The following is a 26526-nucleotide window of genomic DNA, read 5'->3' as shown; positions in this document are numbered from 1 at the left end:
GTATATTAATATCGCTTCAATCTGTCATGTATAGCAACAGAAATGCCTTCATCTGGCTGACGATTTAAACAAGCCAATTTTCTGGGTCGGGCCTATATTATGAGCATCTTATATTGAGCATCTTAAGCTTGAAGGTGTTCGTTAGCAATGTTCAATTCAAGAATCCCTCAAAGTTATTTTCTTTTTTCGCTATGAGATAATGTTATTTTTGTCTCTGGATATTTCGATTATGAAAGTCTCATGTACCTGTATAAAACTTATTAAAATGTAATGCAAACATGTAAATATTTTTTGAATGAAAATTCAGATTACATTCTTCATTTTAATTAATTTAATTCAGTTTACTTCTTCACAGAGGCTTCAATTTATTCATGCAAGGATTTGTGTATGTGTGTGAAAAATTATTGTGCATTATAGTAAGCAATAATTTCTTTGGAATATGTTTATCAAGTATTACATAAATGTATATTAGGCATAATACATATATATTACATATCTAAGTTTTCATGGTTACATTTTCTGTTTGCGGTTTATTGTAACATTATATGTGAATCTCGCACCTAAATGCTTACATAAAAAAGGTAGAGGAATTAATAAAAAAGTCTGTTTTTGATTCCAAGAAATTACTTATCACATTTTTTTGCTCCCAAAAAAAAAAATCTTTTAAAAATACTTCAAAATATACATATTCTAAACACTGCACTATGCAGAAACTTTTGGAATACATAAACTAACCTGAGAGCAATAAACAATTTCCCCCCAAAAAAACCCATTTTCCTAAAAAAAAACCCGGGTTTTTAGGCTAAAGAAACCCCAGCCCGAGGGGAAAATGGGTATCTACCCGGGGGAGCAAATATTACAACCCTGCTTATGACGGGAGGATTCTAGTCAGTTCCGTCGGATTAGAATCACGATTCCCCGCAATTTTCTTGAGGATATATGGTCAGCATATGAAGATCTTACAGATTTGTGATCTACGAGGAGAAAAATAAATAAGAATCCATGTTCTCATTTTTGAAAGAATGTAAATATATTTATTCATGTTTGCTGTACAAACTTTCTACAATGCATAATAATAATTATTTGTCAATTATTATCATGGTAATACTTTCTGTGGCTATAGAAAATCACATCACAAAGCGGTGCAAATTGGAATATGGTCCGTAATTATTAGTACTCTTGTTGTAACGTGAGCAGGATTTGAACACAAAGGAATATATTCAGTGTATATAATATATGTATAAATTCAACAATTCAGTTGTGGTGGCAACTAACTATATATATGTGTATATATATATGGTGTATATATATATGGTGTATATATAATTTGAATCAATTCACACAAAAAAAAAAGCAAATACCGTGGTGTATCCAACGAGTTAATCATTCATGTTACATCCGAAACGTGGAAGAAATTGAACGAGTATATTCGTGACTTTGCATAGTGGGTTACAATAAGCTCTGGGTTGATAGACAGAAAGGAAGTTACTCTTCTGGTTAACATGTGAGTGATCCACACAGCCTATATACATGTATTTTTTTTAAATAATTGTGTATCATTGATTATCCAGTCAGAAAAACCATCTGGGATCCAGCTGCTCCGATTCGTTTGAGACTTATGCCTGTAAGCAGTGCCGTCTTGAACGCATGGGGCCCACGGAGGGGACCTCATGAAAGTGGGATCCGCTTAATGTTTTCGAGAATAAGCATTCAAACTGGGGTGGGAAGGCATTTATAGCTGGGTCAATTACATCTGAAAAATAATTTGGCCCGGGCACCCATGATGATCTTTAGACGGCCCTGCATGTAAGGGCATTGAATTCAGGGTTTTAATATAATTATACTTAAATAAGGAAATTATTTGATGGCATTGTCAGTTGAGGTCTGATTCGCATGGCAGTATTACGTGGTTGACAAGTTGTGCGAGAGATTTTTCTAGTTAAATGATTGTGACACACACACACACACAGCTGCTGATGATAACAGAATTATTTGGAGTCACCCAGTAACTCAGGCAAATCTTGATGGCATTGTAGAGCCTCGACATTCGTATATTTCCTCACATTAGCTCATGCTAAGCACAGTCTGATTCCTGGTTCCAAGCACTCTCTATGAGCTAATGTGGGGGAAATATAGTAATATTCAAGCCAGAGTTCTTAATCTTTTGTAGCCTATGGACCCTTTGAGGAAACAATACTAAGGTCAGGGACCCTCCTTTGCCAGTGAGATAAAGGCCATGCCTGGCCTCTTTGTAGAATAATGTTCATCATATAATAATGTAGGAACGATAAGGTTATTGTTTTACCATTCGAGTTTACTTACCTCATGAAACCTCTCTAATGACCCCTTGTTAATGATGATAGGGCAAATAAATTGCCATTGGCATCAAATCTTGTTAATACATTTGGTAAAAAAAAGAAAAGCGGGACACAAAAAGCGTAAGGCAGTACTTTGAAATACGGGGCAAATCAGCGTGGGGCATGTGGGACATTTATGTGAAATTGTGGGTCATTTCTCTTTGAAATATGGTACAAATAAGCGTGAGCGGTTCGTTAAAATACGGGTCAAAATAAGTATGGGCCATTTTTAAAAAAAAAAATACAATGCCATCGCTAGCAGCCATCAGCTATTATTACACAGGGTGGATACTATCGATCACCCACAATAATTACACAGGTTATTCCTTGTGAAAAACTAATGTGGAAAAGTGTTTTCCGTTTGAGGATCGGACGAATATTGGGGGAATTGTAACGTTTTGAATTTTTGTGACGTGTCATTTTTGTAATGGTCTCTGTTACACCCCAAATACCCAACGAACAAAATAAATTTTCCCCATGCAGCGGGTTGCCACTAATTGAAAATGCACTGAAATATCCAAACCCGTTATAGAAGTCAAGTTTTTTCCCTCTTCGTGTAGAGCAGCGTTACCCAAAGTGGGAAATATTGCCCCGGGGGGGGGGGAATGTAATTGCCCAAGGGGGGCAGTAGAAGCTATGGGTTTAGTACAGGATCCTATGGATTGGAATGAGTTCGGGCGGCGATGAGAAGAAAAAAGAATTGAAGGGGGCGATGGAACAAAATGTTTGGGAAACTATAGTGTAGACCGATGCCAACCGTGTTATTACATGTTACCTTCTCTCGACTATATTGGCAAATTTATCGCCATATTTGTAAACCGTTGGTCAAACGAGATCTATTGAATTTCCCCCCCCCCCCCCAAAATCAACAAATTTTTGGGACAAAATGTGGTAATTTTCTTTCCTTTGCTGTTGTCAAATTTTTTGAGAGAGAAAGGCAATGGGGGAAAAACCTGGTTTGCACAGCTTTAGGTTTCTTGATTACACCCAGGATTATATTATTGCTACCACAGCTTAAAAATGCCAAGTTATGTAGGAGTATTAGTGATAAATTTGTTTTCTAATCGGTAGATGACACGCAGGAAAATATATTATTATGAAGATGAAGAGATTTGGTTTGGCAACAGTGAAGTTTGCCGGGAGAAGTTGGCGGGAAAGGTCACGTTTTTTGTCATGTCTGTCTGTGATCATCTTGCATTTTTTTGTGCGCGTAATAAATGTTTAGAAAATGGATGCTGTGTGTTTTTCTCTGTGAACAGCCCACAGTTATATGTTTGGTGTACGTTCGCTGAATTTGACAAGATTCTCGAAAGTGACGTCATCAATCAAAAAAAAAACTGAAGACACTTTTCCATGTTAGTTTTCAGAAAGAATCACGTGCGCAGTTATTGGGCAGTCGACAGTATCCACCCTGTAATAATAAATACTTCAACGTGAATTTGGTGCTTAATTTTTTCTTCATTTTGTTGGTACGTATTATATATAATATAGGTGAAACATTCACGATACACGTATTCAATTACATCAAACAAAATTGTAAAAGGTGAAGCTTCGTGCATAGTGTTCAAGAAAACGATATAACGAATATAACAACTATTACGCACTTAAATATACGCGAAACGGTAACGCAAATTTCACAATACACATTGATTTTGGCACGTACGAGATGTATACATTAGTATATTGGTGCAGTGAGGTATCGTCAGCATTTACACGGCACAACGGATACTTTATGACAGTGATTACAAACTCCTTTTGGATCACAGAAAACTAATGCTTACCTAACCTGAACACACTAAAGATCCACTCACTTTTCCGTGGGTCAAAGTTCGGGAACCACTGGTTTTATAACAATGATTGTAACGGCTTAAATTACAGCAGCTTATTGAATCGTCTTGACGTGTAATTCCATCAGAATGCGGCAAGTTGAATTGTAAAAAGGATTTCTGGCATTTATACACACACACACACGGGTAGGGGGGGGGGGGGTTCTCATAATTTTCTTAAGTGCTCAAGGATAATTGTTGTCAAATCAAGAAGAAAATAATTTGAGGGCAGGCCAAAAAATAAATACGAGAAATAATTTGAGGGCAGGCAAAAAATAAAAAATTTATATTGCTGAAAAAATTATATTGCTTTATTTTTTGCCTGCCCTCAAATTATTTCTCGTATACATTTTTGTTTTTGTCTATCCTCAAATTATTTAACAAATTTATTTATTTTTTGCCTGTCCTCAAGTTATTCTAATTTTTAAATTTTTATCTGGTCTGCAAATTATATTTTGCATTCATATGTTTGAGGCCTGTCTGCAAATGATTTCTTCCGGAAATTTATTTTTCACCGGTCTGCACATTATTTCTCTCATTTAAACCAGTCCGAAAAATGGTTTAACTATTTCCACCACCATACGCAAGTGTAAAAAGGTTGAAGAACACTGCCCTGCATGACAAGGTCCATAATGTGACTCATCAAGAGTCTTCTCGAAGACGGGTGATATTTACTCTTTGTCCTTGTAGATATGGTTTTATATAGTGTAACCACGGAAAGATGGCCTCTGACCATGCATGACCTTCATGACAGCGCCGTCTTAACGCATGGGCCAACTCAGGAACGGCCCGAGGGGGGGAGGGCCTTCAGAAAAACAAGAAGTCGTTGAATTTTTTTTGAGAATTTTCCCGGTATGGGCTCAGAAAAATCCCTTGACTCGGGGGGACCCATGATGCTATTAAGACGGCCCTGTTTCATAACGAAAAGAGAGGGTTCATTCTTCAGTAGGGATAAAAAATTAGGGGAGACTAAGAAAATAAACATCCTCCAAGGTTGCTGCTGGAATCACACGCCAACTCGGAAAAGGTGATTCTGCTCTGGGTGAGACAACAATGGTTTGTGCGAAGCTGGTGACCCCCTATCCGTAAAACAAGTTCATAAACATGACGTCTGCCATGGAGTATTGTTGACGTCAGGAACGATACTGTTCCCGATGGAACTATGGGGGGGGGGGGAGAACTTCTCTACTAACAATACAAGTGTTCTTTTTTGTACAAGTGTTATACTGGTCGTGGGGGGGGGGTGAACCATTTTTTGTGCAACATTATCCAAAAGCTGAATCAGATTCAGTTTTACGTGGTGTTTATATCATGGTTTGTTTTATAGTTTCATGGCATTTGAACAATTGGGTTAAAGTACCGAGAGACACAAGTCCATCTTGACATTCGGAACCTTAACCCTGTTCATAGAAGACATGGTTATACAGTTGGCTTAATCGCCCGGATTGTGACTTCGATCCAGTCCAATGAAGTCCATTCGATTCACATTCCGACAGCTAAGTGATAGCGCAAACGGCAGATATAACGGTTTCCGTCGTTCCGTTATCTCTACTGTTTTTGGCAGAGTCTTCAGCAGCAGTTCTCAATAGTTCCAGTTGTTTGTTGGCTGACTGAAGCTTCGCCAAGAAATCAGCTTTCCTCGATTCGAGATCCCTGGCATTCGGACTTGCTGCCCCTGGTGGCTGCTGTTGGTTGTGGACCGGAAAAAACGCGAACATGCTCTGCTGTTTCTTCAGGAGTTTCTGTTTGGCGAGCTTGGCTTTAGGTTGCGTGGTACTCGGATCCAATGGTCTTATGGGCGATCGGACTTTCGTGCCGTCCCAGACACCAGGACCACTGCCGCCTAGGCCCGTGGTGAAAGGGAACGCCGATGTTTTCCTCATGTCGTCGTAGCTGGTCAAGATGTCGTGGTGTTTCGTCGTCCCCGCTTTTAATTCCCAATATAGGGAGTCGAAGGACTGCTCCCGTTTAAGGTTGCCTCTTTGAAGGATCCTCTTAGGCAGCATGCCACCTTTACTAGTCAATCCTGAAAATATGAAAAAAAGAGACTTGTTACACTAAATTTTTTTTAAATTGTATTTAATTATTACTACGTAACCGTACATGCACCTCGTACACATTCCTCTGCGGAATTTCTAACGAATTGGTACAAGACCAGCACAATGCCCACACGACGGCTATAGAATTTAACTTTAAATCGAAATACCAGACAGATACCCACGTTAATGTTCCTTACGGAACCTCTAACGTAAAGGGCATATGTTGGAAAAGTAGCAACGCCCTCTCATGGCCAATCAATCTATCTACCGCACCTGGTAAAACATGAGAAGAACACTTTTCTCGAAGCATGAGATATGGTGGCATTTTACCACTATTTTTTTTATGGTGGTTTTCTCCCACAGAGAAAATGATCCAACATGTTGGAACCAGACAAAGGACATTCGAAAACATTGAATTTCTACTGAAATTCTGGTTTGAATGACCTGAAATTTTAAATTTAAATTCTTCAAATAATTTCATGTCGAATAATATAGTTTATGATCGGGGGGGGGGGGGAAGACAAAGTCGAGGGTTCGAAAAGACAATTTAATGTTAGAACGTGGTCGAACAATACGGCGCTAATCAATGATTGTGAATAATGTTCTTAGGTGTGAGATTACATACATTTGATGGGTAAAATTAAAATGAACATGTGGATCTGTTATAATGGCGATAATAATGACATATTTCATCACTATCATGGAATATAATAATAATACTAATTAATGAGTATGTGGTAGTGTTTTTTAATGTGGGATTTACATGCATTTGATGGGGGAAAATTATGTGTGTGTGAATTTGTCAGTCATAAAATAATAACAACAATAATGGCATATTTCACAAAATTCCGTGGAATATTTAACACAAACAAATAACAATTAATGAGTACGTGTTGTGTTTTTAGCGTGTAGGGCACACATTCAAATAGGAAGCTTTCATGTGTGTATGTATGATTAAGCAAAATTATGATAGGAACATTTTCTTTCAGTCCCCCCCCCCCCCCCCCCCACGGTAAATAATAATATAGTCGAATCCCATTAGAACGAACACCAAGAGACCGGAGAAATCACTTCGTTATAAAGGAATTCCACGTTTTTGCATTATTCTTATGTAAACTTATCTGAAGGATTAGAAAAGCTTTCGTTAAAACGTGAATTTCGTTATAACGGTATTTGTCAAAACGGGATTCGACTGTAATAATAATAATAATAACCCTTCCTCACCTACGTATATATGTGAGATAATAGTAATATAATCGCACTTTTCTACTTTTCTACACTTCATATATACATACATGTGAGCGTCATTGCAACGTTTATTCATGGTTCATAATTTAGTTAATTCTTCCAATTCCCGTTTGCAATTGCTATAGAATTTAACTGCAAATTAATAGACACTGAAAACAAGTATAACTTACCGAGTGGTTTGGTGTCGTCCTGGATGCCGAATCCCGGCAGCATATCGACGGTGATGCTCTTGGCGGGATTGTTATGCAATCTCAAGATCGGGAGGAAAGAGCTATTCGTGAGTTGAACAGCGATTTGGCTCACGTTCAGGGACGTGTTCATGATCTTCAGAGGAGCGTGCATGTCTATCATGCTCACCCTCTCACCTGTCTGGGTGTTCCAAGTTTGGATTGTGTTGTCCGAAGATCCTGCGTGTATTTAAGAGAGAAGAAAAAAAACTACATTAGAATAACGAAAATAATAATTCTATCGAAGGCCACTAAAAATGTCTCAAATCGTCACAGGATTTCAATGGTTATACCCGAAATGGCGATGGATCCGTCTGGAGTCAGAGTCACGCATTTGACAGTGTCTTTGTGGCCCCTCAGCGTGAAATTATCGCTACCTGTCAGCATATCCCATATGATTAAGGTGCAGTCGGATGATCCTGACACGACTAGAGATGGACTAAGAGGGGTCACGGCAACGCACGTCACAGAGCCTTCGTGCCCAGCAAGAACCTGAAATAAGTAATCGATTTCAATCTCAGTTGGAATTAAATACAGAGTTTCTAAAATCCCAAATCGCGCGACTTCAGTCATTTGATCGCGAACATACCTGAGTAAGTTTCCCTGTCGGAACCTCCCAGACTTTCAGTGACATGTCTTGAGAACCAGTTACCACCATCTGGCAGTCATAGGTGATTGTATAGCATAAAATAGCGTCACTGTGACTGACGAGCTTCTCGTTTTCTACGTCCATGACGGACCAGAACTTGAGACTGTTCCGAGTAAGAAAAAAGATGTATGAAAACATGTGATGTCACATGAACGGTACACAGTATGCTTTTGGTCAAAATAGCTGAAAATAAATTGGAAAATTCATTTACTTTTTTATATTTTTGGAATTGTACTGTTTCAATTATTCAAAAACAAAAACAAAAGAAAAGAAAAGTGCTTTTCTATTATTGAAAGATCATTTTCTTCATTTTCTACTGTTGAAAAATCATTTTCTTCATTTTCTACTGTTGAAAAATCATTTTCTTCATTTTCTACTGTTGAAAGATCATTTTCTACTGTTGAAAGATCATTTTCAATTGTTGAAAGATCATTTTCTTCATTTTCTACTGTTGAAAAATCATTTTCTTCATGTTCTACTGTTGAAAGATCATTTTCAATTGTTGAAAGATCATTTTCAATTGTTGAAAGATCATTTTCAATTGTTGAAAGATCATTTTCAATTGTTGAAAGATCATTTTCTTAATTTTCTACTGTTGAAAGATAATTTTCTACTGTTGAAAGATCATTTTCTACTGTTGAAAGATCATTTTCTTCATTTTCTACTGTTGAAAGATCATTTTCAATTGTTGGAAGATCATTTTCTTCATTTTCTACTGTTGAAAGATCATTTTCTACTGCTGAAAGATCATTTTCTACTGTTGAAAGATCATTTTCTTCATTTTCAATTGTTGAAAGATCATTTTCAATTGTGGAAAGATCATTTTCTTCATTTTCTACTGTTGAAAAATCATTTTCTACTGTTGAAAGATCATTTTCTACTGTTGAAAGATCATTTTCTACTGTTGAAAGATCATTTTCAATTGTTGAAAGATAATTTTCAATTGTTGAAAGATCATTTTCTTCATTTTCTACTGTTGAAAAATCATTTTCTTCATGTTCTACTGTTGAAAGATCATTTTCTACTGTTGAAAGATCATTTTCTTCATGTTCTACTGTTGAAAGATCATTTTCTACTGTTGAAAGATCATTTTCTTCATTTTCAACTGTTGAAAGATCATTTTCTTCATTTTCTACTGTTGAAAGATCATTTTCTTCATTTTCTACTGTTGAAAGATCATTTTCTTCATTTTCTACTGTTGAAAGATCATTTTCAACTGTTGAAAGATCATTTTCAACTGTTGAAAGATCATTTTCTTCATTTTCTACTGTTGCAAGATCATTTTCCACTGTTGAAAGATCATTTTCTTCATTTTCTACTGTTGAAAGATCATTTTCTACTGTTGAAAGATCATTTTCTACTGTTGAAAGATCATTTTCAACTGTTGAAAGATCATTTTCTTCATTTTCTACTGTTGAAAGATCATTTTATATTGGTGAATGATTATTTTCTATTGTTGAAAAATATTTTTGAATGATATTCAACTTATTTTTGAACAATGTTATATAAAAAAAACAGGTTTGTTGAACACCTCATTGTTAACCTGCAAAACAATAGTCAGATTAAGGTGTTTTTTTTCCCTACAACTGTGCATATCTTTATTGCTTAAGCTGTTTTTTTTTCATCTGCCTATTTTTCAAAACTTTACTCATTTTCTAATAGTGATCTGTGTACGTGGAGTGTCGTTTTAGTCTTCCTGCAATTTTGTGAATGTAAGCTCAACTTAATAATTATGTGTGACATGATGTCGCTCTCCACTTGTTGAAGCAAGATTTACAGAAAACTGGATGTTGTGAAGATATTAATTTCTTGTGGTGTTAATTTTTTAAGAAAGGAAAAAAACTCATTTCGTCGGGCAAACGAGGGACCCGGGTTCGACTCCCGGTAGAGGCAGAGATGAGTTTTTCCTTCCTTAAAAAAATCAACATCTCAAAAAATATATAATTATGAGTAAACGCGTAAGTTTGTGGAGCTGACCACATAGAAAATAAAAATAGATGTTATTGATTGGTTGCAAGTTTCCAGAGTTGCAGCGAAATTGCCGACTTGGGGGGGGGGGCATTCAAGTAATACGTCAGCAGATTCTTAGCCATTTTTGACCCCCTCCCCCCATGTCAGCAAAACACTGACCCTCCTCTCCCCCTTGTCAGCAAAATTTCGTCAGCAGCTTAGAATATTTCATATCTTCAAAAAGGGTGATTGATGACGTAAGCAACCTTCAAACTCCCCTCCCCCCTTGTCATCAAAAGTCAGCAAATCCGAAACCCCCCCCCCCCCGATGCTGACATAATACTTGAATGACCCCTTGTCTATCTTTGTATGGGTATTGTTCTTCCCCCATCATTGTTGGTAAATACATGCACTTTATCTGTCTTTGAATCATGTTTCATCTTCATCGATGGAGACCATTTAATCTAAAATTTGTTGAGAAATACTTTAGTTATCGTTTTATAACTCTTTCTCCTCTTCATTGTTGGAGAATTTCTTTTATATTCTTGAACAATGTTCTATCCATCGTTGGACGCTATTTTATCTTGTTTATTTCGATTAAAATTTTTATTGTCCGTTGGAATGACTTACCCCCCATTGTTGGAGAGAATGTCAGATCTCACCGAAAAAACATTTACTTTTCCTCATTGCATAACTATGATACAGTTTATTGTTAGAGAAGGATTTCACTATATGAAATTAATGCAATTTACACCTATAAGAATGAATATGAGATGTACCTGTTATCGTTTTTCCCAGTAACTGCAAACACAGTGTTCCCATGAAGAGAGGAAAGAAAGGTCGGTTTGTTACAAACGTATATCTGAGACCCAGTGTCTGCAATCCAAAGTCGATGGTTGTTCTGGACGTCCATCGATAAGACTCTGCGATTGTCCGATGCGAAACTGACTCCTACGATTTTACTTTGGTGCTCCTGAATAAAAAAAAAATCATTAAAAAAAACAGTAACAAGTTACCTGTATAATTTTCTGGACTTTCTAACTTATGGAAGTTCATCGAATCTCAATACACTGAATAGGTTCTTCAATATTCCTACCTTGAAAGTGGTTTCAACCTGTTTCAATGTAAGGCCCCAAACTTTGGCAACTGTGTCCTCGGATCCGGATATAATATAGAGTCCATTGTGGGAGAAAGCGACGCAAGTGATTGGACCGTTGTGGCCTTCCAGAGTCTCGCTGACTTCTCCCGATGCCATGTTCCATATCTTCAAATAATTGTCTCTGGAACCTGATAATGTCAAAAGGGGGAGTTAAAATGAAAAGTAATCCAGACCACACCTCTAGATAGGGTAACATATTTATGAAACGATAGTTTCCTGAAAATGACTTTATCAGCGCGTTTCTTAAGATTTCGTAATTTATCCAAGTATGAAACAAACCTGTCACTGCATAGTTGCCGTCCCTCGAAACTGCAGCGCACACGATTGGTTCACGGTGACTATCCGTCCTCTTTAATTTCTGCTTCATGTGGTTCCGGTTCTCTCTTTTAGGAGTAGAGAAATTCCACACTATTATCTTGTTACCACCGGATGTCACCAGGAAAGAATCTTTCGGCTGCACCTGAAAAATATGGGAGGAATCAATGCAAACAAGAACACCATCATACTCACAGTCTGCGAATCAAACCGAGCTAGTGGTATACGTCAGAAAATACGTCTTACTTGAATACTGGAAATCTCCTCCGCATGTCCGGTAAGGGTGTTGATGAGAGACGCCGAATGAATGTCGAAGATGTGACATTTCCCGTCTCTACAACCTACTACGCACCGGCAGTTGTCATTGGCAAACCTGACAGCAGTCACGTCGGCACCGACACCCTGCAGACAGTGGACTTCGGAACCGGTGGTCAGGGAGCGAACGTGGAGGGACGTGTCGTCACAAGCGATCACGATGAACGTACTGTCACGAGATATGTCCATCCTATAGATTTGTGCGGATAGATTGATACAGTTCAGGAGCGAGAAGTCTTCTATGTTCCAGACACATACGGATTTGTCACTGGATCCTGCAGCAAAAGGAAAAGAAAAACGAAAAATCATGCAGTTATAAAAGATGTCAAAATTCTTGGCACAGAGGTTAGAATTGAGGCTGTATTTCGAGGTCTCACCTGTCACAAAAATGTCATCATCACTGTTGACACATATACAGTTGATGACACCTCGATGTTTATCTAACCTTTGTATGATTTCACCAGTTTGAAGGTCCGCAACTACGACGACGCCAATTTCTGAACCGCTGAGAACAAGTTTCTCGGAGTTCGTGGTGGCGACACAGAGGACTCCTGCGATGTGGTGACTGTGGAAAATGCAGTGTTGCCAACAGTCAAAAAATTTTTCAACTAGATCATTCATCAAAGACAACTAGAAACCGGCCTTAAACAACCAGAATTAATTTTAGTCATTATTTGGATGACCATACTGATCCCGGGACATTTCCGTATTTCCACTTAATTTAATAACAGACTAATAAGAATTGCGCAGGAAGCTTTTGTTTTGAAATAGACTAGAAAAACAACTAGATGGGTATTTTTTCAACTAAATGGGCGAAAAAAGACTAGATCTAGTTGGAAAATAATTAAGTTGGCAACACTGGTGAAACATGTAAGTTATGGTAAAAACATTTACAGTAGTCCAAAGTTCAGTATGGTGAACGCATATAAAGATATTCAAAGAAAAGAACCTCATTTTTTGCTTCATCTGTCCCGTGTCGATTTGCCAAACTAGAACATCAGTATCTTCCGAGCCACTGATGAGATACTGGCCCGATGACGTGACGTGTAGACACGTGATCACCGCCTTATGACCTAAATACCAAGGAATGCGATCACTGATAGTTCAAACGGAATCCGAACGATGAACCCCCCCCCCACCCCCCAAACCAGTAAAAAAAAATTTCTTACTTTTGAATGTCTTCTCGAGTTTCTTCGACGGCAAGTGGTACATGCTGATCTCCTTGGAATCAGATGCGCAGAAAGCGTATTGGCTGTCTGGTGTAGTCACCATGTGAAGCACCGGTCCCGGACATGTCATCTGACAGACCTGAGGTGGAAGGTTCAGCGTCAACCAGGAGTTCGTCGGGACTAAGAGCGGTTTGGTGCAACGATTGCTGTGGCGTAGGGCATTCGTCACGAGGTTGGTCAAGAATTTACAACCGGAACCATCTTTGAAGACGGAAAACACAGACGAAAAATTATTATATATCGTGAAGTAATTTCATTACAGTTGGAATTATCCGTAACGAATTATCCATAATCATACCTGAGAAACACTTAAGCCAATTGAGAAGTTCCGTTGCCAGTTGCGTTGGGTCTTGGCTCAAGATGTCGACAGCTTGTTTCGTCACTGCCAATAGTAATTCGACTTCCCAGTCCAGAGCCTTCAAGATAATAAAATCAAATATGAATCACTAAATTCTCATATAGTTTTAAATAGCCACGGATCAAGGGTGATGATGTGTAAGGACAGAGGCGGGGTTAACGGAATGTGTTTTGACAGCCACTACTGTCCCGTATTTTACCAGACCCCTAGCACCCAGCTATTGAGAACGTGATCAACCCCCTTCTCCTTTCTCCGGGTCCAAGCCTGGTTCCGACGCACGGAAGAAACATCGAAAAAACACACATACCTGACACTTGACTAGTTCCAGAATGCTTCTTATATAACTAATGGAAGCCCCGTTGATCGCAGACTGGAGGAAGTCAAAGTTACAGACAGCGTCTTGTCTCAACTTTTCCCGGTCAGCTTTGGAATTGAAAGAAATAAAAAATTATATTACGATAATTATGACTATCAATTATCATAATTAATTATAGTCATTTCGATGCAGTTTATTCATCTCATATATCTGCCAAACGAATTTTTTTTACGTAAATTACATGTTAAACCACTGATATTAGCAGTAGTGCTTCATTTCCCGCCATTGTGGATTTTTCAGGGATAAATGGCTAGTTTACCTTAGACAACGTTTTTGGCGATGATTGGCGATGTCCGTATGAATCCCGATTCCCTTTTATTGAGGAAATGTCGTCAGCCAAGGTATATACAGGGTGTCCCGTAAGTGCTGATGCGGCCTTTACCGCATCAACCATCCATCGTAGAGGTGTATTTTCCATTCAAAAAATGCTCAAAAGGCGTTGAAAAATTACCCTGTACTAGTTTTGAGAATGAAAATACAATGCGTAACAAAATAAAAAAAAATTAAATTTGTAAACGGTCCCCCGTTTTAAACTTTTTTTTTATTTTGCCACACACTGTATTTTTACTCTCAAAACTGGTACAGTGTATTTTTTGAACTTCTTTAAAGCATTTTTTAAGTTGGAATCGTACCTCCATGACGGACTAAGATAAAGGCTGCATTAGCACTTACAGGACATCCTGCATATTGTTGTATGCATTGATTTTTTTTTCTACCGGGACACACACCTATCACGGGGCAGATGGGAACCACCCATAGAGGGCTGCAACGTGCATCCAGAAATTCTAAAAAGGGACCCTAGAAATTATATTAATACTTTGTAGACAGTATCACTAGTGTTACCAATATCATTCACATTTCTACACTCTATATGTGCACCTCATGAACATTCCTTGGAGGAATATTATTTGCACTGCTAGTATTACAGTGAAAACTCGATACAACGATAAGTCGATTTCAAGTCTTGCTTAGAAATGTCTATACTCTTATGTCAAACTGCTGCTTCTCGATATAGCGATAATCCGTCTACAGCCTCATTTTTCTCTTTGTCCACAAAGTATCGTTGTATCAGGGTTACACCGTATTTCTCTTGGAACCCTCTAGCGATTCATCGTGATATCCCGGTTGGGGAAACATTGTATTAATCAATCTCTATGCAATAAAATTACCACTCTGTAGAAGATGGAACCAGAGCTCATCAATTTCTCTTAATATGTCACACCAGTCATTTTTCCTCTTGTCCTTGGTAGCATTCGTATCATCCTAGAAAAAAAAAAACAAGTAAATTACACATTCTAATAATAGATCTTGGTAACAATACGTATATTCAAAAAATGGTCTCCAACAATTTGAAGACCCCCTTTCGAGATTTTATTCAGAAGGAAAGCTTTGTTGAACCTTTTCTTTTTCCATAAGGAACCCCAAGTGGAAGGCACTTGCTAGCTCCGCGTAGCAGGCTTGTAGATCCCTGGAAGTTCTGAGGTACCTGTTACGGATGTACTCGGAGATTGTCTTGTGGCTCCAGTGAAGATAAGGCCTTCGATCAACGTAATACTCCTTCAATAACGATTCTGGCAAAAAGATAAAACCAACATCGAATCATGTAAACGAGGAGAAAAAAGGAAAATTCGATATTTCATGCATGTACACTCATCGGACAAAAAAATTAGATACTGTAAAATGCCAACTTCATAAACTTTTAGGACCCCCGAGCATTTATTTTTTTGTGATTTTCGAAATGGTTTTGGATTTTTGATAGCGTAGTCCAGGTGGGAAGATGCTCGTCTTCAAATGTGAAGGGTTCAAATCCGGGGAAGAACATCAGAAACAAGTTCTTTAACTACCGACCGACCCTGGGGCGACCACCGATAGATGGCGCCTTCATTTCCAACCCAACTCATTTGATTTGGAAATTACCGTATGACGATATACGACCGAAGTTGGTGTGTAGCAAGGCTATTTTATCACGGAAGCACTTTCTCCAGGAAGCATCTTACAAACACCCTGAAAGTTCAACTTTTAGTGCTGCCCTCTGATGAAAAACCGCCAACGTTCATATTCACTTTATTTCTAACTCAAAAAACTTACGCAATACTTTAAGTCAGGGTGTCCCTGAGATCATAAGAAAAAATTCTACAGTGAAAAAAAGCAGCCTCTCTACATCTGTGGCACCAGGGTCTGAAAGGGATGGAGTTCTAAGAGCGAATTACAGACGTGTCATGGATTCCATGAAAATTGGGTAGCAAGTATTTCTGGTCAGGTGGGGGCTCGGAAAAATTACTTTACCCAGGGACCCTCTCTAATGCCGTTAAGGCACCTTCGAGTTTCCACGATTGTTTTGGTGATCAATGCGTTCGACACCACCGTGAGAAATTCCTGAAATTTCACAGCAACTTCATTTACAATGCGCACAAATGCAATCAACCCTTTAATTTTGCCGGTCACTTACATGATTTTTTACGACCTATACATTACAACTGTTGCACTTCCATCTTTAAATGATCTCAACTGTTGGACACATTACAAAAAACAAGAAAGATTTGTTGGATCCAAAATCACTATTTATCAAGTAGGATATAAAACAATAATGGGTGGTACCGAACACGGCTCTAATTTTCTGTCCATTGAACAGAAACCGTGAAACTGATTACAGTGTGGAAACGGTATACAGGGACTTCCAGAACTCTACCTTTAAAATGACGAGGATGATAATACACGTCAAGACAAATAATTTTTGCAATGACACCCTGAGTCACATCCCAATTATTCGGAGAATACAGGTATCAACCCACTTCAGAAGTTGTCAAGTTATGGCAACCTTGCTAACATCAAAGGGAAATTTCATACCCGTTGCGCGGTAAGGGGTATTTTTCTTCCTACCACCCCGGTATCATGCGCATATGGGGGAAATATTTTTCCCTTTCATTCTCAGGGTTAACACAGGACCTTTCTCCCTTATTCCCCCCCCCCCCCACGCTGCTTAGCATGCGATAAATAAAAAAGTCATTTGCGACCCTAGGTTCTGTTATGAAAACTGTATTGTCACCCCGTTCTCTCATTTTAGCTGTAGAGTTCTGAAACACCCTTTATAGCACCATGCAAATAACGCCAAAAATATCAATATACGTCCAAATTTCCTTTTTTTTTTCGATGGATTTTTCATAGATGGAGTGTGATTGAATGGTATGCTGGGATTTAGGTAAGGTGGGGGTCACTCGGTCCTGTACGTTGTACACAACATGACATTCCGTGACATCGAGTGCAGTACCTACTCATTTCCTTTACCGTGGTGAACCATGTCGTTGGCCGGAAAGAATGTTTCTGGGAATCCTCCACAGACTCCATCGTAGACGAAAGAAGCTCGATCAGTTCATTTTCCCTCAGGCCGTACGTTGTGCAAGCTAGAAACGTAGCTACTTTCCTGATTGTCCTGTAACCGTACCTGAGAAAATAGAAAACAGCATATGTCAACAAATGGAATCTTCTCATGCTATATACCAGTGGTTCTAAACCGGGGACCATATGCTCCCCCCCACCTTGAGGTACGGGAATGTTCTGGGAGAGGGCGGTTGAAAATCGAGTGGAAAAGGAACCATGAAAGGTGTCGCGGGGGGTAGACAGATTTTTCAAAAAAAGTCAGATGTGAAGAAATGACTACTTTAAGAGAAATATAGTGGGGGTGGGGGAAATCTGTAACTACTTTAAGAATCCACCCGAATTCCACAATCTTATCGCATGGGCCAGGAGGGCCTCATGTACATAGGAGGTCTACATGATGCGATCTGGTACTATTGAGCTAAAGTATGCAAATATATAAGCTGTTCCTTCCAGCTGAGTATGAGCCCCCCCCCCCCACACCAGAAAACCTTTTTGCCTGGAGACCAACGATTTTGCAACGGGACAGCATGACGACCTTCCCCTCACTCCATCACAGGAGGGAAGTTCACCGAAATCTTACTCAGGGGCTCGTGGATAGACTTTATAAAATGTTTGTTCACTATAAATTTACTGAAGAAGTCTATTCAATAAGTAGAAAGGTTCTCGTTTCTGGATGATGGGGGCAGGGGGGGGGCGGAGCTGTAAAAAGTCGTGGGGAGAGAGAGCGGCATGGGAAAAAGAACGTGGTTGAAAGGGGCCCGTGGGAGAAAAAGGCTAAGAAACACTGGTATATACTACTCGGATGATTTCCAAGGAACGAGCGTAATTAATTATGCTTAAAATAATTATCATTATTTTACTTTTCTTTGAGGTCAGAGAGAACCAGATCCACTACTTCTTCCAGTGTCGACGGGACCAAGAGCTTAGACGTTTCTTTCCAGGATGGCCACTTTTCCGCGACTCTTGACAACAGCTTGATGTATAACGGAGACGGACAGCGGTCTGACAACCTGTTCCGGATCGACTCCATCTGCCTCGCGGAGAGTGTGTGTTTCCTGTCCTTCAGATTCGATTGCAGCATGTTGACAGCCGACGCACATGTCAGCGCCGGGATCTGTATGAAGTTGTCACCGCTCGGCATCCTCGATCTAAGTAACCCGAGTATCGTCTCGGCATCTTGGTTGATCGAACACACTATGTGCACGTTGGGAGGTAGGTTCCACGGCAGCCATCCCAATATGGCTGCTTGGTTGCTCGGTGGACACCTCAACTCATGGAGGTCGTCGAGGACTATGATCAGATCCGTGGAAGTCTCTTCGACCATCTTGAGTAAGTCTTGGAACCAGATGCTGAGTTTACCCAGCTCGAAGCTCTGATGTTTCGGACTCACTTCGAAGTCGAAGACGAGACTTATATGCAGACAGAGGTAACGCAGCAGCTCTGACGTATACGTCGAACAAGGACTCTGGCCTACGTGCCTGACGATCCTTATGACGTCGCCACCTAGCCACTCTGGACAGTACATGACTACCTGAAAGGAGAGCCACAAGTTTATTCTTTGGATCGATCAAATCAAAAGGAACCTGTTCGAGTGGAAAAGTATTTCTGAGAAGTGAATCACAACGAAACAAAGCATTCCATGAGAAAGCCAGAAAATGCACTTGAGCTTTTTAGAAGATGATGAGAAATGCTTGTTCTCCTTCATGTGTCTCTTCATAGCAAGTTCTCAGCAAGGGTTCCGTGGACCTCTTGTTGGTCCTTGGAAAGATTTAAGACGCTCCGTGAGCTCTTTTATGAGAAAACAATTCATTATTTAGCTATAGTTACGTATATGTTCCGATTGAATATCATTCTGTTAAAGGGGCTCATGACAATCAACTTTACGGTACTACATCCAACGCCATCATCTTATTGTCTCAGGCCTTCTTATTCACGGCCTTCATCTCATTGGCACGATGCCCACGGCTTTCACTTTAGTGGTACGGTTTCTCACGCCCTTCACTTTGATTGCACAATGTCCACGGTTTATCTTCTTTGGTATAGTATGCACGGCCTCATCTTATTTGTATTTGAGCACAGTATTCAAAGCCTCTTTTCATCTAATTAATTTAATGTCTACAGCTATCATCTGATTGATGAAGTGTCCCCGGTCTTCATCTTATTAACACAAAAAGTCCGTGGAATAATAGAGGTTGAGTACCTCTGCCTACAGCTATTTTTGAAGATCAGAACAAAAGACAGTCACGAACGTGACAACAGAAGCGTATTTATAGGGGCTCAGCGGGCTGTAGTCTAGGGCGGCAAGTTCAGGGAAGGGGCAGCGAATTTGAGGAATGAGAAGTCAAGAAAATTAGTTGAATGGGGGGGAATGGAGGCAAAAGTTATTTTGTCCACAGACGTGAAACAATAAATTCACCTATGTCTAGAGGGCGAGGGACTAGGTCAGTGAGTGACTTAGAATCTTTAGGCTAAGGATAAGAATACAGGTGGGTGAGCGACCAAGATAGTGACAGAGTTTTTACAAGCATGTGAGGGACCAAAAGAGTATGCAAGCATATGAATAACCAAAATAATCACCTAGGGAGCAAGGGTACAGGTCAGTGAGTGACAAAAGAGTGAACTGAACAGTTTACAAGCATGCGAGCAACCAAAAGAGTGACACAGACGTAAGCGCGGAGAGTGAAGGATCAGATCAGAGTGACCGAGAAAGTGTGCAAGCATGAGTGACTTGAAGACGGTGGCGTATTTACAGAAGTGGAGGGGGGGGGACGGTAATATAGGATGGTTTGTGCAGAGCCTTCAGAGATAATGGTTATGCTGCTGTTCACATGACATCATTTACCGTGTACCAAGATCACACTACGAGAAGACCTGCCTGATTACTCTATTCTCGATGGCTTGTATAGCTTGTTCTTTTGGCTTTGTATAGCTTGGACCAACCAAGTCCTTATCCTCGGAAACAGTCTCCTCTCAAGAAGATGGGGGCCTGTTTGATGGGTCCTTCTAACGAACACAAGTGCAGTTTTGCTTTGTTATAGATTGCTCTGTTTAATTCTGCTACATCATCAGATATACTCTTTTGTCCATAACTCCACTCGAACAGGTTCATTTGAGCGATCCTTATATATTATGTTGAAATAATTTGAAAAATTTCATGACTCGTAAAAAAAATGCGTTGTAAAAATTACCCATTGCTCAGCGACTACAATCTATCATCTTCTTATACACCAAGTCACGATCACGAACCACTGTTAGAAAAGACACGCTATTCCTGTTTCCACGCTCATGTGATTGTCCGACACGATTCTTAACGGAAACGCTCATTTATATGAAAAACCACGTTGTTTCCTCTGAGCGTGTAGTTATATTCCAACCGCAATTTATGTATAAAAAACTTTATATTAATATTCGGGGCTATTCAAACACGTTTTTCGACGGAAACTGTCTTCTCCTAAAATAATTCCATTGCACGAAATTGTGCAAATACATAAGGGCGGGGGGGGGGGGAGTATTTTCAATCTCAAAACTGGTACACCGTAATTTTTGAACGCCTTTTGAGAATTTTGGAAATTGGAATCATATCTCTACGACGGACGGTTATTGAGATAAAGGCCGCATCAGAACTTACACGACACCCTGTATAGATAGATAGATAGAACCATTCACAACCCAGGACTGATGCAAAGCAACTTACTTCCGTTTTCTCAAAGGAGGCAGAATTGTGCCGGAAAAATTAGCAATTAGTAATATAGTAGTGGCCCCCTCTTGCCCTGTGGTCGCAAGTATCAAATCACTGGCGTCGTTCTCCCCATGAAGACAGCTATCAAGTCGATGTAACGCACAAGCCATTTGACTAAAAATTGATAGCTGAATCCAATGACTAGGGAGAAAAATTGCACGCGCGCCCAGTGGCACATAAGGGCCGGAGACCGCAGCTTGGGATTTCAAAAGAAGTGATGAGAAGGCTTGTGGGGAAAGTAAGAAGATGAAGTTGGTACGTTGAGGTGGAAGATTCGAATGATCTAAATACACAATATATACAAAATATATAGAACGCCTCCACTGTTACGGGAGACGTGAAAACAAAGCCTCCGTCCACAGTTCTGAGAAGTTTTGCTTCCCTTTCTTTTTACAGAATATGCGATATACACACACACACACAGATGAAAACACGCAGAGCCTCTACTACTACGGGGATAATCAAACAGAGCCTCGGTTCACAGTGCTAAGACTTCACATTTGAATTACTCACATACAGTCGAATCCCGTTTCAACGAATACCGTTATAGTGAAAATCTCGTTTAACGAACACTTTTATGATCCCTCAGATAAGCAAAGTGTTCGTTAAAACGAGATTTTCACTATAACGGTATTCATTAAAACGGGATTCGACTGTATGTAAGTAATTCAAATGTGAATGCCTAGCACTGTGAACCGAGGCTCTGTTTGATTATCCCCGTCGCAGTGGAGGCTCTGCGTGTGTGTATATTGCATATTCTGTAAAAAGAAAGGGAAGCAAAACTGCTCAGCACTGTGGACGGTTGCTTTGTTTCCACGTTTCCCGTAACAGTGGAGGCGTTGTATATATTTTGTATATATATTGTGTATTTAGATCATTCGAATCGTCCACCTCAACATACCAACTTCATCTTCTTACTTGCCCCACAAGTCTTCCCCTCAGATAAGTTTACATAGGAACAATGCGAAAAAACCAGGAGTTCTTTATAACGAAATTTCGATGCAACGAAGTGATTTCTCCGGTCTCTTGGAGTTCGTTATAAGGGGATTCGACTGTATATTATTTACATAGCATAAGTTTCCCCCTTTTTTACATAATTGGGAATCGATACCCTGTATATAAAGAATGATATATAATACATCTTTATATCGACACCCTGTATATGAAGATGCATTATACGTGGGAAAAAAGATTATTAAAGAGAAGTGTAGAAAGATAAGGAAAATAAAACCTTGCGTGTGTGCGCTCTCTCTCTTTCTCTCACGCACGCACGCGCGCGCACGCACACACACACACACACCAGGATGAATTTCTTCCACTGGCGTTTGGACGAGATATTTCACCCGTAAAGTGTTAAAAAACGACATTCACCGGATTCCGAAACACTAGGATATATCCTCCTTCTCTCTCATCATTCACATTTGACCAACCCTAACACTATTCTAGAGTTGTTAATATTGATTTGTCCCGTTTACATAAACGCTCAAAATTATTGACAATTGTTATTTCCGGATTGACACGATAACAGATTTCGAATCGAAATGGTGGTACCTGTGACAGCAGCGTAGACTTCCCGCACCCGTCACTTCCGCATACGATGATGGGCGCGTGCCGTATCTTGTCGTCGTTTTCCATCATGAGCTGCTGGATCTGCAAGAGCTGCCCGCAATCGCTGCCCAACGACTGGGACACTCCGAGCTCGAGCACGTACCTGCGACTGTTCAATAGCTGGCTCTGGGATTCCCTCATCACTTCCTGGATCAACGGGAAGGAAATTGATGGCATTGAGTCAGTGGTTATATCATGAATGGTAATGCATTATATAGAGAGTTATATGTGTGTGTTTAGTTAGCAATACTTACCTGGACAGACTTCTTGTACGTCGAAGGAAAGATGTCCCATTTCGCAGACCATTCATTGGCCGACGTCGTGACGACTTCGTTCAGTTTATTGGTGATGAATTCGGTGAATTTGTTCAGGTACGTTCCGTGATCGGGAATCGTCGAGTCTACGCCGGAAGAGCTCCAGGGTATACTTTATTAAAGTGGAAAAGAAGTAAAACATGTAATTTCTGAATATATAGGGTGTGCCGAAATCATTCATTAAAAAAACGGTATGCGATAAAAATGCAGTTTCCCCCAGTGCTTGGGGAAAACAGTAAATTTTTAAGGAAACATTTCATTTTCCTGGATATTATGCTGAGTTGAACTCGGAAAGAAAAGTCATCTTGTCTCGCCGGGACTCGAACCCAGGCCCTCTTGCATACCGGGCAAGCATGTTACCATCTAGACCACTGGAGACACGACCCTGCCTTCCTTATTTCACGCACGGCGGCGTGAGGCACTTAAGTAGAGACACATTAGTAGCCTCTCTTAATTTCAGGAATTGGCCACCCGGTGGGGCGGTTTAGCGAGATAGATGTTCACCTCAGCATAATATCCAGAAAATAAAATGTTTCCTTGATATCCTGGACTGATTAAAAAACAATCTCAGTAAATTTTTAGTTAGGCAGAATTACATAATTAGTTACAAATTTCTGTACCAGATAACGCTGCATTCTCGAAAAAACTATATTCCGCAGAGGAACGTGTACGAGATACGTCTATACCATAGTCTTCCAAACTTTTTGTTCCATCGCCCCCTTCATCAGAATTTTTTTTCCTCACATCGGCCCCCAACTCAAGTAAACCCATAGGATCCTATTTTAAATCAGTAGGTTCTATCGCCCCCTTGGACCATTCCATCGCCCACCAGGGGGCGATATTGCCCACTTTGGGAAACACTGGTCTATACGGTTAAGTAGTATTCTGGAAAAACCAAAATACAACTATTTTCAAAATATCGACATTTGCAGTGACAACATTGTCCAATTCACAGAAACCCATTCAAAAGTCTTAACCGTATTGACCCGAAGTTAAGGAAATTTGCAAATTAGTTGCAAATTTCCTTAACCGACGACGCTGAAGGCTGTAAAACTGAAAGACAGTGGGCTCCCTCTTAATCGGATATCAACGATTCCAGCACACAATATCCGATTAAGTGGGGTATCAGATTATGCGGGGGAACAATTTAATTGTCATTTTGCAACGTTAGTATAGTTTGTATATTTGAAAACTGATCAATGTTAATAAAGCTTCTCGAATAAATAAAACATCAAAAATGAAATGGAAGTTGCATTTAATTACAATGATCACAATACCTGAGACTTTTACTTTTTATTAAAGAAGTTGGTGAAATCTATTGGCTCAACAAACAACCAAAATAAAATAATCAAATGTACGCATCGAAGACAACATTAATTCTAATCTCAGGGCGGGATTACACTATAAAGTTTTATAAAAGTTCTTTTATAAATCTTGAAAAAATGCAACCGACAACTGTATCGGTTACATTCGAGCAGATGTAACCAATAGGCTTATTGAAAGAATATGTTCTTGAAAGAGTATTTTTAGATCATAAAATAACAATTTTAGTGGGACTACGGAAAACGCATTGCCATGAAATGTCCCTTTATGGGGGGGACACCCTGTATAAAGAACCATTCCCTGCAAAAAAAATCAACAGCTATTTTACTACTTGCTACTCGTAAAACTAAAGATTCAACGTCGAAATCTCAAAAGACGGACAAAATAACGCAAACACTTCCAATTAAAGAAACGAGGATAAAACACATCGGAAATCACACAAAAGTTCCCGAAAACTCTGCAACGAAACGGAATTTCTCAAACAGAATCCAATCAGAACTACTCAAGCGGATGGAACAACGGTAATTGATTCCAACTCGTTCCACGGAACACACTATTCATTTCGCGGAGAAGCTCCCTTAAAAAAAATATATTTCCAATTCAAAAAACATCCTCCCTCCCTCCTTCCATACACGACATTTTACTAAGCTGTAGAAATCGCAGATAAGACACGGAATTTATTCAAGAGAAATACCGTCCCGGAATCAATTAAAGATCCATACAAATCCTAGGATAGGGTGATGACAAAAAAGATAGAGTGAGATATACCTTTATTTTCATACGGATTGAACTCGTATCTTATTAAAGACGCCGCGCTGCACTGACTTTGTATTTGTGTTTGTTTCTTTGACGTCTCGGCGGAAATTCGTTGCTGTGATCCGACTTGTTTGATCGGGAACTCGTGCGAATCGGGAAATTGAAATTTTCAATCTTAATGAGGAGCAGGGATCACTCCTGGGAGGAACCTGGACACACACTCTGTAAAGATAATGATCCGATCTCGTCCCCGTTTTTCCCAGAAAACGATGAATGAGTCCAATCATTGGATTATTCCATCGGGATCTTTTGAGCTTTTACACGTATAAGGACCTTGGTTCGAAGTATAAGAGACTTGGCTTTTAAAATTAGGACTTTTCAACCTGTCTTCGCACCAGTGGATCGTCAATGATTTAATGAGGTGGAAGTTCCGTATTTCCCCGTATTTTCCCATGTCTGCATCATCTGGAAGCCTATGAGCAATGAAATTCGTGTGAATGTGGAGAGGCGCGGGAACTAGTTAATTATACGCACGGTGCGTGAAAGATCTGAAACGCACTTGTGATTTCTGGTTGAGAAGTTTATTTATTTAGAAATTTGAATATCGCGGGATGGCGTTGGAGAAGCTTTTTCCCCTCGTGTCTCTTGCGTCTTTGATACGACAGGGTGGCCCATAAATTTGTAAATAGTTTAAAAATACATAGAAATTGGAAGGAGTTGGTTTATTCGAATGCCGTTTATACTAAAAAGTTATTCTCACGATGGGGGGGGGGGGGTTACGAACAGAAACAGAATTTCAAATTTTTGCAGATCGAAGGTTACGAGGAAAGCCAAACCAGGAGGAATGATTCGACCCGGATCTCTCTTTAATCACTTCTACGTAAGAAACGCTCGTAAAGCTTTAGCCGGAGATTCGTGGATTAGGCACAAACAACTTCACCAACAAATCCACCAATGCATGCCAACACCACAATGAAAACCTTATGTATGAGCGCCAGTAACAGGAACATTCAGAGCTGAGCTGTTAGTCGTACACCCTACATATTATAGAACTTTGATTTTCATATTTAAAGTGATTTGCTTTGGGCCGTTCAAGTATTACGTCAGCAGATTTTCAGCCATTTTTGACGTCAGCAAAAGTCAGCAAATCTCTCCCCCCCCTCCCCCTTTGTCAGTAAAATTTCGTCAGCTCTGTCCCCTACCCTCTAACGCAAATTGGGATCAGAGACGTACGCAGTGTGGGGGGGGGGGGGCTGTACCTTCCCCAGATGATCAGATTTATCCTTTTGATAAGCAAAAAGTATTTAAAAAATTAAAATTTCGAAAGAAAATACCGTTATATGTCATTATAATCAATTTC

The 26526-nt window shown here is 39.6% G+C and overlaps 1 protein-coding gene across 2 annotated transcripts in view; it reads right to left on the bottom strand.

The window, feature by feature from the left end:
* Nucleotides 1-1005: 1005 nt before the first annotated feature.
* Nucleotides 1006-26526, bottom strand: part of LOC149088600 (NACHT domain- and WD repeat-containing protein 1-like) — a 112277-nt gene continuing 86756 nt past the window's right edge. For both annotated transcript variants that reach the window (XM_089248085.1, XM_089248086.1), the window contains exons 8-26: nt 23028-23199; nt 22717-22920; nt 18287-18957; nt 17321-17490; nt 15447-15619; nt 15218-15311; nt 13980-14095; nt 13613-13730; nt 13255-13515; nt 13035-13158; nt 12463-12650; nt 12017-12360; nt 11735-11915; nt 11393-11583; nt 11076-11269; nt 8287-8449; nt 7991-8189; nt 7641-7877; nt 1006-6209 (exon numbers count right to left, since the gene is read on the bottom strand). In XM_089248085.1, the coding sequence (XP_089104211.1) occupies nt 5680-6209; nt 7641-7877; nt 7991-8189; nt 8287-8449; nt 11076-11269; nt 11393-11583; nt 11735-11915; nt 12017-12360; nt 12463-12650; nt 13035-13158; nt 13255-13515; nt 13613-13730; nt 13980-14095; nt 15218-15311; nt 15447-15619; nt 17321-17490; nt 18287-18957; nt 22717-22920; nt 23028-23199 (4330 nt within the window). In that variant the 3' untranslated portion in view covers nt 1006-5679. The remainder of the gene's footprint in view (nt 6210-7640; nt 7878-7990; nt 8190-8286; nt 8450-11075; nt 11270-11392; nt 11584-11734; nt 11916-12016; nt 12361-12462; nt 12651-13034; nt 13159-13254; nt 13516-13612; nt 13731-13979; nt 14096-15217; nt 15312-15446; nt 15620-17320; nt 17491-18286; nt 18958-22716; nt 22921-23027; nt 23200-26526) is intronic.

The sequence above is a fragment of the Pholcus phalangioides genome, unplaced genomic scaffold, assembly GCF_987345545.1.
Source record: "Pholcus phalangioides strain wild (caught in Gottingen) unplaced genomic scaffold, Ppha-v1.0 ptg000003l_1, whole genome shotgun sequence".
NCBI classification, from domain to species: domain Eukaryota; kingdom Metazoa; phylum Arthropoda; class Arachnida; order Araneae; family Pholcidae; genus Pholcus; species Pholcus phalangioides.
Note: the sequence above shows the minus strand (reverse complement) of the source record. Positions and strands in the feature narration are given on the sequence as shown.